The sequence below is a fragment of the Pteropus alecto genome, unplaced genomic scaffold (assembly GCF_000325575.1).
Source record: "Pteropus alecto unplaced genomic scaffold, ASM32557v1 scaffold117, whole genome shotgun sequence".
NCBI lineage: Eukaryota > Metazoa > Chordata > Mammalia > Chiroptera > Pteropodidae > Pteropus > Pteropus alecto.
Window position 1 is genome coordinate 938,899 of NW_006440642.1, and position 15,484 is coordinate 954,382.

The 15,484-nt window shown below is 36.5% G+C and overlaps 1 protein-coding gene across 1 annotated transcript in view; it reads left to right on the forward strand.

The window, feature by feature from the left end:
- DNAH6 (dynein axonemal heavy chain 6) overlaps positions 1–15,484 on the forward strand; it is a 233,739-nt gene that overhangs the window by 162,545 nt on the left and 55,710 nt on the right. Inside the window, exons 61-64 of the mRNA XM_025050893.1 lie at positions 1,778–2,011; positions 4,974–5,109; positions 7,724–7,893; positions 11,391–11,581. Coding sequence (XP_024906661.1) covers positions 1,778–2,011; positions 4,974–5,109; positions 7,724–7,893; positions 11,391–11,581 — 731 coding nt within the window. The remainder of the gene's footprint in view (positions 1–1,777; positions 2,012–4,973; positions 5,110–7,723; positions 7,894–11,390; positions 11,582–15,484) is intronic.

Consider the following 15,484-nt stretch of genomic DNA (forward strand, 5'->3'; position numbering starts at 1 on the left):
ATTTAGATGTGCCTGGGCTCTCTTTCAACAAGATATGCATTTGCTTTGGTAGCCTTTAGAAGCCATTTGTACTGGGATCAAATCTCAGTCCCCAAAGTCAGGGATTCGCCCTTCTCACGTCTCTCTCCCCTTCTTTAGTTGGCACATATTAAACCAAGCAAAGTAAGGATTAGAAAATTTTTTATTTCCACCTAAATGACTTCAATAGCACTTTTTCTCATCCTGAGTGCTCTGTAACTTATGCTTTTCAAGGTTTTTAAATCTCTATCAAGAAATAATGAAGATTCTCTGAAAATATCGTGGGCTAACAGAAAAAGGGATAAATAGGATGAATCATCAAAGCACTGGAGTTTTGATGTTTGGAAGGGAAACTAGAAACACAATACATATTAGTAGGTGACAGTCCTGGCCAGCCTCTACCAAACCCATCCAAATTCCATTTCACACTGAAATTATTTAGGATGTATCAAGATTTGCTATGTTTTACTTTGTCACGAAACTTAACACATCTTCACTGGATTTTAGCCTGTCTGCTTCTTGCCAGGTTGTTAAAGAAAGTTCAATCTTCTTTTCTTTTGAATGTATTAAAGTAATAGCTCCATTACACTTTGTTGACCAAACTTTGGAAAGAATTAGCAAGGGTTTTCCTAGTTCTCTAAAATAAGTGTATGCTTCTTCAAGCTCTTTGAAAGTTGGAGAATAGAGCAGTATCTTTCAGTGAGGAGACTGACACAGCCAGGCTCTTTTCCCTTTGTGCTCCATCCTGTTAGCAGGATGGGTGGGTACGTGGGAGGCCCGCAAACAACAGTACAGTGTTTGTTGGGAGGAGTGGAGTATAATTCTTGGCCCTGATCTACCTTGGTCCTCTGCTGGCTTCCAGCTTCCAGTCTATTTTGATCCGTCTGATCTCCCCATAAGCAGTGCATCTTGGCTCAGGGATTGGGCAGGCCCTGCCTCACCTCACACCTTTGCCCCTTGTGCTGTGAATGCTTTGAAACTGAAGCCACATGCCCCTCAAGTCCCTCATGAGACTCTCCCAGTCTCTGTTGCAAAATCCTCTTGCCCCACTGCTTCCTGGCAGGCCCACGAGTTCAGGCTCTACTCAGCTTCCTTACACAGCTTGAGGCCCTTGAGAATTTTTAGATCTTTCCCCAGTGCTACTTGTAGGTTGCAGGAAATGGGTAGGGCTACTTCTGGCCCTTTCATGTCTCAGCCCTGGATGCCACCATCTTTGCTGCCTTCTCAGTGTCCTTGTAATGTGGGGCACCTCTGAGTCAGGGGCCACGCTTCCAGGCAGGAAGCAGAGTGGAAGTCTCTTTTAACACTGGTTCCTCTTAAATTTCAAAGAAAATTCTAGCACATTCTTCTCATACCCTCATAATTATCTTGGGGAAGTGCCAAGAGCACATGACCTTACCTCACCCTTACATCTCTCACTTCAAAATGATTGTCAAATCTGATGAGGATATGAAAACACTGGTTCTGCCAACTCACCTCTATTTTTCAACATTTCCTGTCTCACATCAAAATAATGCCTTTTGAATGTTGTCAAGAGTTTGGCATTGGTTCATTTCTGAAAAATAGGGATAGAAAGGGGAGTACAGAAAACAAATATCACATATCAATTTGGGATGAATTCTGGACTTTTCATGGTATAGTACTCATCTCCTGTACTACTATTTGCTCACAGAATATGGGTTGGGGATGGAGCAGGTATTATTTTTTCCACAGAAATTCAATTAAATCAGAGACATTGATAGAGCTCTCTTTCCCACAGTTGTTCAATACAACAATCGAAACTTCTGCAAGGACAGATGATCTACAGAAGCGCATGGAAATACTACTGGAACAAACCCTCCTAACTGCTTATGTCAATGTTTCTAGAGGACTTTTTGAACAACATAAACTCATCTACAGCTTTATGCTCTGTGTTGAGATCATGCGTCAGCAAGGAAACTTAACTGATGCTGAATGGAATTTCTTTCTCCGAGGTCCTGCAGGATTAGAAAAGGTACCTGTTTCAAATTTAGATTAATGATTCTTGACTGATATTTTTAGAAATGTGTTTGGGGAATATCTTTTATCTAGTTACTTTATTTACTAGTTCCTAGTATCTTAATACTAGTATTTTACATTTTTATCATAAGTGCTACCTGTCAGTAGATCAACAAGTCAATAGAATAAAAAGAAAAACCACATTATCATCTTAGTTGACACGGAAAAAGCATTTGACAAAACTCAACACCATTTCATTATAAAAACACTCAACAAACTAGAAATAGAAGAGAAGTTCCTCAAATAGATAAAGGATATGTACAAAACCCACATTAATATCATTCTTAATGGTGAAAACCTGGATGCTTGCCTCCTAAGATCAGAAAGAAGACAAGGATTTCTGTTCTAACCACTTCTTTTCAGCATTGTGCTGAAGATTTTTTCCACATCAATTAGGCAAGGAAATGAAATAAAAGGCATCCAAGTTGGAAAGGAAGTAAAACTATCTCTATTTGCAGATGACATGATATTGTATATAGAAAACACTAAAGAACCTACTTTAAAAAACTATTAGAATTATTTAACAAGTTCAGCAAAATTACAAGATCAATACACAAAATTAATTTGTATTTCTTCTTTGTACTTGCAATGAACAAGATAAAAATGAAATTAAGAAAACAATTCCACTTACAATGGCATCAGAAAAATAAAATGCTTAAAAATAAATCTAACAAAAGAAGTTCAAACTTATACTCTGAAACTACAAAACATGTCAAAAGACATTAGAGGACCTAAATAAATGGAGAAACATCCCACATTTGTGGATTGGATACTTAATTGTGTTAGGATGGCAATACTCCCAAAATTGATCTACAAATCCACTATAATCCTTATCAGAATCCCAGCTGACTTCTTTGTAAAAAATTGACAAGCTTATTCTAAAATTCTTATGGAATTGCAAAAGATCCAGATCCCAAAGCTTATTACAAAGCAGCAGTAATCAAGACAGTGTGATAATAGCATAAAGATAGATATATAGATAAATGGAATCAAATTTGAGAGTCCAGAAATAAAACCAGGTCTCTATGGTCAATTGATCTTTGATGAAGATGTCAACATAATTCATTGGGAAAAGAAGTCTTTTCAACAAACAGTGCTGGGACAACTGGATAGCCACATGCAAAAGTATGAAATTGGACCCTTACATCAGACCATATATAACTTAAAATGAACCAAAGATCTATATACAAGAACTAAAATTTTTAATAGAAAACAGAGGTAAATTTTTATGACCACTGATTTCACAATGGATCCTTAGATATGATACCAAAAGCATGATCAACAAAAGAAAAAATAAATTGGACTTTACTTCAAAGGGCACTATCAAGAAAATAAAAAAACAACCCATAGAGTGTGATAAAATATTTGCAAATCATATCTGATAAAGGATTTGTATCTAAAAAATAAAAAGAACTCGTACAACTAGATAATAAAAAGTGAAATGACCAAATTTAAAAAAGAGCAAAGGATCTGAGTAGATATTTCTCCAATGAAGATATACATAAGCTTGTGAAAAGATATTCAACATCATTATTTATCAGAGAAAAGTAAATCAAACCACAGGAGATTCTACTTCACACCCACTAGAATGACTGGAATCAAAAAGACAGATAATAACAAGTGTTGGCAAGAACATAAAATAGTGCAGCTAATTTGGAAAATGGTCTGGCAGCTCCTCAGACAATTAAATGTAGAATTACTGTATGGTCCAGCAATTCCACTCCTAGGTATATATCAAAGGGAAATGAAGACATATGTCCACACAAAAACTCAGACATAAATATTTATAGCAGAATTATTCATAATAGCCAAAAGGTAGAAACAACCCAAGTGTTCCTCAACTGATAAGTGGGTAAATGACATGACTATCCATGCAATGAGATAGTATTCAATTAAAAGGAATGAAGTACTAATATATAACACAGCCTTGAAACATAAAAACAACGCTGAAAACATTAAGCTCAGTGAAAGAAGTCAGTCACAAAAGACACATATTATAAAATTCTATTTATATGAAATATCCAGAATAGGCAAATCTATGGAGACCAACACAATTTAGTAGTTGTTTAGGGCCAGTGGGAATGGGCAGATATGAGGGTAATAGCTAAAGTGTATATGGAATTTTTTGAGGAGATAAAATGTTCTAAAATTGACTGTGGTGATAGTTTCACATATCTGTGAATTTACTAAAATACATTAGATTGCATGCTTTAAATGGGTGAACTGCTTGGTATATGAATTCTATTTCAATAAAGCTATTTTAAAATGTAGTATAGAACCTCAGGCAAATATTCGTGAAATTTTCAAAGAACTAGTTTCAGTATACAATCAGAGCTGTTTCTCTGCCTCTTTTGAAACTGCTTACTAACATGAAAGTGTTTTGTGGAATATTGATGGATGGCACAATACTTTTCCCAGAAATTTCTAGGGATATATGAAATAATTAGACATACACTCAACTCAGCTAGAATAAGATTGCCACTTGTCTTGCTACTGATATTGGTCTTCTACTCAGCTTTCTCCATTTCCTAGAGGTGAGAACATCTGGAAATTTGGTTTGAAGACTAGTTCTCCAGAAAAAAAAAATATCATAAGAATACTTGGGGGTAGGAGAGACTGATGTAGTGTGTTGGAGAACAGGCTGGAAGTAGACGTAACAGATCTAATGTTAACCCTTCAAGATAAACTGCTTTCTGCAGGGTCAATCTGAAAGCTTTCATCAACTGCACTTCCATGCAAAGGTCTACAGGTAGAATTGATTCCACACCATTTGTATTTCATCATATCTTATTATTCGTCCTGGGTAAATGGTTATTTTTAACATGCTTTCAGAGCTCGATATTTCAGACAAAGTAGAAGCATGTTTTTTGTGGTCGTCTTTGTGAATTATTATTTGTTTTCTTTTTGTTTTTTAATAGGAACATCCACCTAAGCCTGACGTTCCCTGGCTGCTTAGTCCCATGTGGTTCTCCTGCTGTGACTTAGAAGAATCATTCCCAGTTTTTACAGGACTTACAAAATATATATTGCTACATCCTATTCCCATTCGCTTAGGTAATATGGCAGAAAAGATCTGCTATAGGAGGGTTATAAATAGGCTCATCAATCCTAACTTGAATATCTCCTTTAACCTTTTCTGCAATATCAATATTTTTCACTAGGAGATTTCTTCATTAATAAGAAATTGTGAATTACTTGTTTTCCCAATTTCTTGAGTTGAGTTCTTGGCCCATGAATTTTCAGTATTTCATGTTTACTATTATACTCATTTTAAGGGTATGCATGTACCTCTAAGTATTGCTTTAGCTACATCTCATAGGGTTTTTTTAACCTTTTTATTGAATAACATACATATAGAAAAGTGCATAAATTGAAATTGACTTAATTTTCAAAAACTGACTATACTTATGAGCCACTACCCAAATCAAGAACTAGAACATTCCCAGCCTCCCAGAATCTCCTCATACTTCTTCACTGGACCCTTATCCTCTTCCCCAGAGATAATGACTGCTCTGAATTATAACATTCTATATTAATTTTCCCAACAATTTTAACATGTATCTTTTTCAATTCTAAAAGTACACTTATTAGTTCGAAAGCATTTAGGATTTGAGGAGACTATCTTTTAATAATTTAATTATAATATGGAAATTATATTCATGGTTTGCATGAAATCAATTCTTTGTAATTAGACTTCAGTTTATGTCAGTTATTTCATATGTGTCATTTCTCGGATACAAGACATGAATTCATAAGTTTAGTTAACCATCACCATACATAGTTACAGAATTTTCTTTCTTGTGATGAGAACTTTTAAGACTTATTCTCTCGGCAACTTTCAGATATACAATACAATATTATTAATTATAGTAATCATGCTGTACATTACATCTCCAGGACTTATTTATTTTATAACTGGAAGTTTGTATTTTTTCACTCCCTTCACCCATTTTGCCCACCGGAGTTGTGTGGACAGAGTTGCATTTTTAAAAGATTGTTCTATCTCCTCTGTAGAAAATAGATTACATGATACAAGAATGCACTCTGGGAGTTACAATGCAATTCTACAGACCCAGGCCAGATATCATGTTAGCTTGTATTAGAGTAATAGTCAGCAGTGCAGAGAAGAGGTGAGAGTTTGAGATATTTATGAAATAAAATTTGTGTGAATCACTGCTAGATGAGGCTAAGGCAAATGACTAGTATGACTCCTAGTTTTCCAAATTCACTTGTATTCACACAAGAAGAATTGGATAAAGAGTAGTGCAAAATGGCAGATAAAATTCAAGAATGTCAGAGAAGAAACTGGACATAAAATATAAAATGCCAGTCATCATAGAGTAATTGAAGCCATAGTCAGCCATGAGTTCGCCCAGGAAAAGCACATACGAAGTATGTATTAATCAGGAGAGTCTCTATAGCAGTAACAAACAACTCAAATCTCATTGGCTTAGCATAAAATTTTTCTTTTTCTTTAAAAAATTTGTGCGTGTGTGTGTCTTATTTCATGTGCATTACACAGTATAGATGATCGAGGTGCTCAATTCATTTAGTTTCTCTAAGAACTAGGCTGATGGAAGCTCCACCATCTTGTAGGTGACTCTTAACTGGGGAAGATTTTGTCCCCTGGAGGATATTTGGCAATGTCTGAAGACATTTTTGGTTGCCACAACTGGGGGTAGTGCTACTGATATCTAGTAGCTAGAGATCAAGGATGTAGTTAAGCATCCTATAATGCTGAAAACAACCCTCTACAACAAATAACCATTAGGCCCAAAATGTCAGTCGAGGTGAGGCTAAGAAAGCCTAATCTATTTGGACTTATTTCTATCATCTCGTTTTGTGAGGATTTTGGTGGGGGTTGTGGGGGGGTGCGAAAGGAGCAGGCTTTTTCTTTGTTTCATTTTTTTCTTCTTTTTTGCATTCAGATATATTGTCTATATTCTTTTTATTTCCCTCTCTACTACTTTGAAGTTCTACATTCTATTTCTATTTTTTAGTAATTACTCTTATACTTTCAATATGAACACTTATTTGAGTATACACAGTAAACGGGATGGTTTAAAGTCTACATGACCAGAATTTCTGGGATCCTAATATGTTTATTTGATTTTAAATACAGATTAGGAAAAAAATAAAATGTTCTTGAATAACTGCATCAAATAGAAAATTATGTTTCTCTATTATGGACCAGTTAAATAAGAGGACATATACAAAGGAACTATAGTGGTTAATGTATTCTTATGCTATTATCTAGAACATGTAGGTTCATTTTATTGTGTTTTTATTATGGGGTTTGTATTTTAATATAAGTGACCTACTTTGTCCAATTTTAATTGTATTTGCCTTGAATTCTAATTTATCCAATGTTAGTCTTATCACTTCAATTTTCTTTTTGCTCACATTTGATTAATTTGTTTCTATGCATCCTTTTATTTTTAACTTCTTTGTTATTTTGTTTTAGCTTTGCTTTTTGTAAGTGTTTTTCTGATCCAATTTTAAATTCTTTGCTCTTTAATTAGGTTGGGTAGGGGGAGTTTAACATATTTACATTTGTAGGAAAAACTGATAGTAAATGTAGAGATTTTTAAATTACAAAATATATTTTTTTAATTTTAAAGTTGAAACAACTGCAATTATAAAGCATCTTTTTAAATTATGTTTCTAGGATCTTTTGAGACTTATATTAACCCACAGGAAAAGGAAGCCTATTCCAAAATGGAGGATAAAGAGCAATTAATGATAAAGGAAAAAGACAACACAAGCCATGATTCTTGGCATCCAGAATTAAGTTCTTTCCATAAGCTAATTCTTATTAAATGTTGTAAAGAAGAAAAGGTAAAGTATTTTTTAAAGGTCTGTGTTGTACCTATTTCTACTAAAGTTAACCAGCCAATTATAATTAGATTTATTTGTTTAGAGAGCAACAATGGCCAAGTTTGGGAAATGGTTCTAAGAAACAGAGACTCTGTGTTATTAATAGAACATAATATTTTATATAGAAAATTATTAAAGAAAAGCCTGGAGAGCCAACCGGAAACCTAGTCATCCTAGTGTGCACCTAAGGAAACTTGTGCTTTCTCCCAGAGAGTACAGGGGTCTGCTGGAAGATGTTAGCAAGGAATTGGTGGGCCTTTCAGATCTTGACAGCAATAACAAGAAGGCATTCAAAGAGAACTAAACTGTAGTCACCAAGCCTAGTTTGAAGATTATTGAAGTAGTCGTTCTGTGTAAGAAATGATGGCAGCCTGAATTAGTATAGAGGTGGTAGATTGAAGAGATAAAGGGTGATGTGGAGAGCAGGAAACTGGTTTTGTCTCCCAGTTTCGGCTTGGGTGCCAGAGGGGGCAGTTGTACCAACAACGGGCAAATGTGAAAGAAGAAATGTGTCACAGAAAGATATCACTGAATATGCAGTGCCTGCCAGCTATGAGAGTGGAGACCTATTAATATATAGGTAGGAAACTCTAGAGAGAAATGTAGATTAGAAATAAGAGATTTGGGAATCATCCACATTGAATTGGAAAGTAAAACCATGGGAGTTGTTGGAATCGTAGAGGAATAATGAATAGTAGAGTAAGAGAGAACAGGTGGATGATATATGAAACCTTGAGGAACACTAATTTTTAAAGGGCAGAAAGATAGGATGAGGAGCCCATGAGAAGGAATAGTCGAGAGAGGAGGGAAAGAATAATAGTAGAAAAAAGTGGCAACATGACATGGAAACCAAGGAGGTATAGAGTTTTAATACAGCGAAAGTTACTAATAGAGTGAATGAAGCATTGCATACAATTCTAGTTTTTATATATACAGATGTAATCTCCAATTTATTGATAATAATGGAGTTATAATACCTGCTGAGAATTCAAGTGATGAGTTTTCAGGAGGCACTGAAGAAAAATGGAAGTTTTTCCTATAAGAAATGAGAGAGAGAACTAACTGGAGGAAGCCAAAATATAGTTGGGAGATATTGAGATATTGATATTTACTATAGGATTTCCTGCTATCTCTGTAGGAACACAGAAAATAAGTTGTGAGGTTGACCTGAGCTACAGATGATTGCTATAGAACAGAGGATGCAAGGCCATTGAGGCTGTTGGTAAAGTCATTCTGGAAAGAAGAAGAGATCTAAGAAAGGGTTTATAGACAGGAAGAAAAGGGGAAACCTTGCATTTCTTTGGGAGCAGATGGAGTTGGACTAGAGGTATAGCACAGCAAGAAGGATGGAAGAAGTTGTGATCAAAGTTGAGTTAAAATTTCTAATGAATGGTTCCAAGTGACGGCAATGTCCTGAGGCTGGCCATGAGTATAGGTGACTGAGGAAGAGATGAGATGGTGTGCACTGGGGTTAGAGGTCAAAGAACTGTGAGATTAGGATGTTGGATGGCTACATGGACCCTGGACCTGAGTTATGTCATCTCAGATGGTAGCAAGACAATGCCTGGGACACACTTAATAGACCACTGGAACAAACATGTAATGGAGAGGAAGGAATGCTATGAGCCAGGTAAAAAGTCTTTAGTGAATATAGGACAGTGACCACCAGATTAGAGGCTAACAAAAATGAAAAGATGACTAAATGACAAGAGTCCGAAAGAAGAAGTTTAAAAGATAATTAAGATATTGAGGCTAGAAAATTCTAGAGTATGAGGAATTTTGCAAGACATACAATCTGGTTTCTTCAACGACATATTTTTGTTTGTTGTTTGTTTTGCAAGGGGAAGGGGAAATGAAGGATGAAACTTATAGATTAAACTTAAACAAATCAATTAACCTCTGTATAAGCTTTATTTAGATACTGTTTTAAACATACTGCATTTAAACACACATACACACACATACACACTTAGAGGCAGTTATGATTTAATTACGGAAAGGTGAACACTGACTAGATATTTAATGATATTAAGGAATTATTGTTAATATTTTAGATGTGATTATGGTACTGTGGTTATGTTTTCTAAAGAGTTCTTATCTTAGAGATATATGCTGAATTCTTTAACGTGAGATATTATGGCACATGAGACTTGCTTCAAAATAATCCTAAGGAATGGAGGAGTAAGTGGGTGGGTGTATCGATAAAACAAAATTAGCCATGTCTTGAAAAACGTTGAAACTGGAGGAAACATAAGGTTTATTATTCTTTAATTTTTTATGTGCTTGAAATTTCCATAATAAAAAAATGTTTTTACTGCCATCACATCTTTCAATACCATGTCCCAGGACAGTTTTACGAGTGTGATTAAAGCTACAAATGATAGGTGCAATTACAGGAAATTCACAAAGGATTAATTAAAAATTCTTATCAATGCATTTGATCAAAAACCTTACCTGTTTTATAAAAACTTGCTTTACAAATCAACATGGAGGGGTGTAAAATCCAGATTAGGTCTCAGAAATGAAGAGCTAGATATTCATTCCAGGGAAGACAGGGACCTGACTCAGTCAAGACCACTGACAAAATCACCCTGAAGAGAAGATCCAAGCATTACAAAGTTATCCCTGCTATACCTTTTCCCAGTTAGGAACAACCCTTGGCCTAGTACTGATTCCAGAGAATGACTTGATAAGGAAATTGGGGTTCCATAGTAAAGAATCCAAGTTCTGAAGGTGTAGATACTCTGCACAGAGAAGAAGAGAACCTGTGGAACCTTAGAACAAAGATGAGACCGGAGACAAGATCTATGTGATGAGAGAGAGTTCAAGGTACCTAGCCTGTTGTTTTCAAGTCTGTTCACAAGCAGAGCCCATTTGGTGTCCAATGCTTCTACATGGTAGAATCGGCTGTTCCTATGAAAGAAGGAGAATGTTTCAACACAGTGGCTTGTGCAAGATGCTGCGATCTTGCATGAAAATTCAGCCTCTTTCAGAAATAACATGTTTGGACCTTAAGACGAAACTTCATTTTAAAAAAACTAAGTAAATCAAATGGTAAACTCATTAGAACTGCAACAGGAAGTAGGATGTTTGTTATTCCACCAATTCTTTCTGGGCATCAATATTATCAACACCTCTCAGGATAAGATTATTAGAAATTTGAACTCAAAAGAGAAAAAAGAACTTATCTGATTCAGAAAAGAATAAAGATTGCCTGGTGGAGAATAATTCATTGCCACAGAACAAAGCTAAGAAAAATCCTGTTTACCAGTATTCTAAAATTGTAGTGTACATCACCTCTGAGGGCTTGTTAAAGCATAGATTACTGGGGCTCACTCCTCGGAATTTCTGATTCAGTAGGTCTGGACTAGGTGCTAGAAAGCTAAAGAGGAGAAATAGGATAAAATTATGAAGGCCAAAACCAACATATTTTCAATGTTTTTCTTTTCACCTTTCAGGTGGTTTTTGCTCTTACAGATTTTGTATTAGAAAATCTTGGAAAACACTTTATAGAGACACCACCTATGGACCTGCCTACTCTGTATCAAGATATGTCATGCACCACCCCCCTGGTATTTATCTTAAGCACAGGCTCAGATCCCATGGGCGCGTTTCAGAGGTTTGCCCGGGAGAGCGGATATTCAGAACGGTAAGGTCACATTGTGCAATTTTATCAACTCATGTGAATATCTTCTTGTTAAAATTTGTACTTTATGTTCCTTCTTTGGAGCATGAATTCCTATATTCAGATATCCCTTACTAAATAAATTAAGATACATTAATATTTCACTATGTATGTTGCTAAAATGGGGTCAAAAATCATAAATGCCACCTCTGAGTTCCAGTCAAGATGGCAGAGTAGGTAAATGCTATGCTTGCCTCCTCCCACAACCACACTGAAATTACAACTAAACTAAAGAATGCCCATCATTGGGAGTTGCCTAAAGTCTAACTGAACAGAAGTCCTACAACTGAAGACACAAAGAAGAGGCCACTTCGAGACTGGTAGGAGGGGCAGTGACATGAAATGGGCTTGTCCCACTCCTGCATGTGGCGGTGGAGAATCAGAAGAAATATCTTAGCTGCAGAGGTGTCCCCTGAGGAGCAAGGGGTCCCAGCCCTACACCAAGCTCCCCAGCCCAGGATTCCAGAGAGGTCCCCACAACTTCTGGCTGTAAAAACCAGAAGAGATTGTGGCTGAATAAGGAGGAAGTCTAGAGGAAGCCAAAGTGCTCCTCTTAAAAGACCCGCCTATGGATTTACTTGGTGATGGGTTCTCTTGCTCTGAGTTCCAGTGCTGGGGCAGCATTTCGAACATTGCCAGGCACATACGGGGAGGAACGGAGTTGTCTGGCTTCAGGACGAGGGCCAGAGGGGTGGTTTTCTCCCAGACAGAAATGCTGGCAGAGGACAGTGTTCCTTTGTTGAGCCCTCCCCCGCCCAGCTTGCAGACCCAGGTGGGTGCTATATCTGAGTCTCCAGCAAAACACTGTTCACCCACCTTGGTAAGTCAAACTTACAGGCCCACTCAAGCCACTTCCAGGGGATTTCCACACAAATGGCCAGTCTTGGCTCATAATGCAAACTTTCCTAAAACCTCTCAAAATCCACAAAGCCTAAACAAGCAGCATCTGGCCTCAGTGTGCCCCATCTCTATTGCTGAGTAGCCCCAAGCCTGACACTAGTGGCAGCCAGCCTCAATTTGCGGCTTCGTCTCTGAAGGCACTTCAAAGCACAGTGCACATGGCTGCCTACTGCCAATTGCTTGGTGACTCATGTCAGGTGGCCCCGGCAGGGCACAGGCTACAGCTGAGCTTGGCCTGAGGCACACCCCTTCAGGAAGCCCCTGCCTGCACGCCCAGTAGCTAGCTTCAGTCTGAGCCAGAGCACTACCTGGGGTCACATCTGAGGATAACACACTCAAAGGGTGGACAAGGCAGGCACTAGAGTGGATCCCACTCTGTAGGGTAAGGCCCTGCACAACAGCTCCTCCACTGGTCACAGCCAATCATCATAACCAACCAGCCTGAAAGTCAAAGCCTCCCACTGATGAGCAAACAGCAAGGATCAACTACAACAGGAGGGCACACGCAACCCATACAAGGCACATTCCTGGAGCATCCAGCTTAGGCGATTGGGGAAGACTGCACTGGACCCCACAGCACACCTACTACATAAGCCTAGTCTAGTAAGACCAGGAGACATAACAGCTCTATCTAATACATAGAAACAAACACAAATAGGCAGCCAGAATGAGAACACAAAGAAACATGTCCCAAATGAAAGAACAGAACAAAGCTCCAGAAAAAGAACTAAACAAAATGGAGACAAACAATCTACCAGATGCAGAGTTCAAAACACTTGTTGTAAGGATGCTCAATGAACTTATGAGAAGAGTAGAGGAACTCAGTGAGAACTTCAACAAAAAGATAGAAGACAGAAAAGCAGAAATAGAAAACATAAACAAGAACCAATCAGAAATGAAGAATACTTTAGGATGAATGAAAAATAGATTAGATGAAGCAGAGGATCGAATCAGTGATTTAGAAGATAAGGTAGCAGAAAACACCCCATTGGAACAGCAACAAGGAAAAATAATCCAAAAAAGTTAGGATAGTTTAAGGAGTTTCTGGGACAATATCAAGCATACCAACATTCACATCATAGGGATACCAGAAGGAGAAGAGAGAGCAAGGAATTGGAAACCTATTTCAAGAAATAATGACAGAAAACTTCCCTAACCTGGTGAAGGAAATAGACATACAAGCCCAGGAAGTGCAGAGATTTTCAAACAAGATGACTCTAAAGAGGCCCACACCAAGACATATCATAATTAAAATTTCAAAGGTTAAAGACAAAAAGAGAATCTTAAAAGCAGCAAGAGTAAAACAGTTAGTTACTTACAAGGGAACTCTCATGAAACTGTCAGCTGATTTCTCAACAGAAATGTTGCAAGCCAAAAGGGATTGGCATAAATTATTTAAAGGGATAAAAAGCAAGGACCTATGATAATTACTCTACTCGGCAAAGCTATCATTGAGAATAAAAGGACAGATAAAGAGCTTCCCAGACAAGAAAAAACTAAAGAAGTTTACCAACATTAATCCAGTATTAAAGGAAATGTTAGAGGGACTTCTTTGAGAAAAAGAAGAAAAAAGAAAAAACATCAAAAATATGAATAATAAAATGGTAATAACTACATATCTAGCAACAATTACTTTCACTGTAAATGGATTAAATTCTCCAATCAAAAGATAGGGTGACTAACTGGATAAGAGAAGGGTTAAAGAAGTACAAATTAATAGTTGATAGATGGTCATAGGGATGGGGAGCACAGCATAGGGAATGCAGTTAGCATTAATGTAATGGCTAGGTGGAGAGCCAGAGGAGAGAAAGAGCAATTAGGGAGATCGTTTTATAAATTATATAAATGTCTTACCAATGTACTATATACTTGAAACTAATAATAAAATAAATTTTTAAAAAAGAAAGAAAATAAGACCCTTATATATGCTGCCTACAAGAGACTCACTTCAGATCGAAAGACACACACATACTGAAAGTAAAGGGATAAAAAAAAAAAGATGTTGCATGAAAATGGAAACAAACAAAAAAGCTAAGGTAGCAATACTTATGCCAAACAAAATAGATTTTAAAACAAAGGCTATAACAAGAGACAAATAAGGATCCAGTGATCCTACTTCTGGATATTTATCTGAAGAAATTCAAAACACTACTTTGAAGAGACATGTGAATTCATATGTTCATTGCAGTATTATTTACAATAACCAAGATATGGAGGTTACCTGGGTGTTCATCAAGAGATGAATGGATAAAGAAGAGTTGATATATATATATAAACAATGGAATATTACTCAGCCATAAAAAATTGAAATCTTGCCAACTGCAACAACATAGATGGACCTAGAGGGTATTGTGCTGAGTGGAGTAAGTCAGACAGAGAAAGACAGTGGAATCTAGAGAACAGGATAAACAAACAAACAATAGAAACAAGCTCATAGATACAGAGAGCATTTTGATGATTCTCAGATTGCAAGGGCAGGGTGGGTGAAGGGGAAGGGATTAAGAGGTACAAACTGGTAGTTATAAAATAGTTAGGGGATTATAGAGTATATCATGTAGAATATAGTCAGTAGTATTATAATAACTATGTACAGTGTCAGATGGGTAGTGGATTTATCAGGGTGATCACTTCATAAGTTATATAAATGTCTAATCACTGTGTTAGGCACCTGAAATTAATATAATATTATATGTCAACTATAATTGAAAATATTTTGAAATCATAAAAGCAGATATAAACTTCATTTGAGAAAGTGGAGATCATTTAAAATGTTAAAGTATAATAATCTAGTGATTAAAACTTATTTATTTGTTATTTAAGACATTTTTTAATGCAACTGTAAAAGGATTATAGTTTACTCTGTATGCTCAAATGTTCAAAAAGAAATCCATAGCTCTTTATGTTGTGTTATTAATCTCGTCTTTCTCATGAACATCTATTCTGCTGGGTAATATAGGTAAGGAGAAA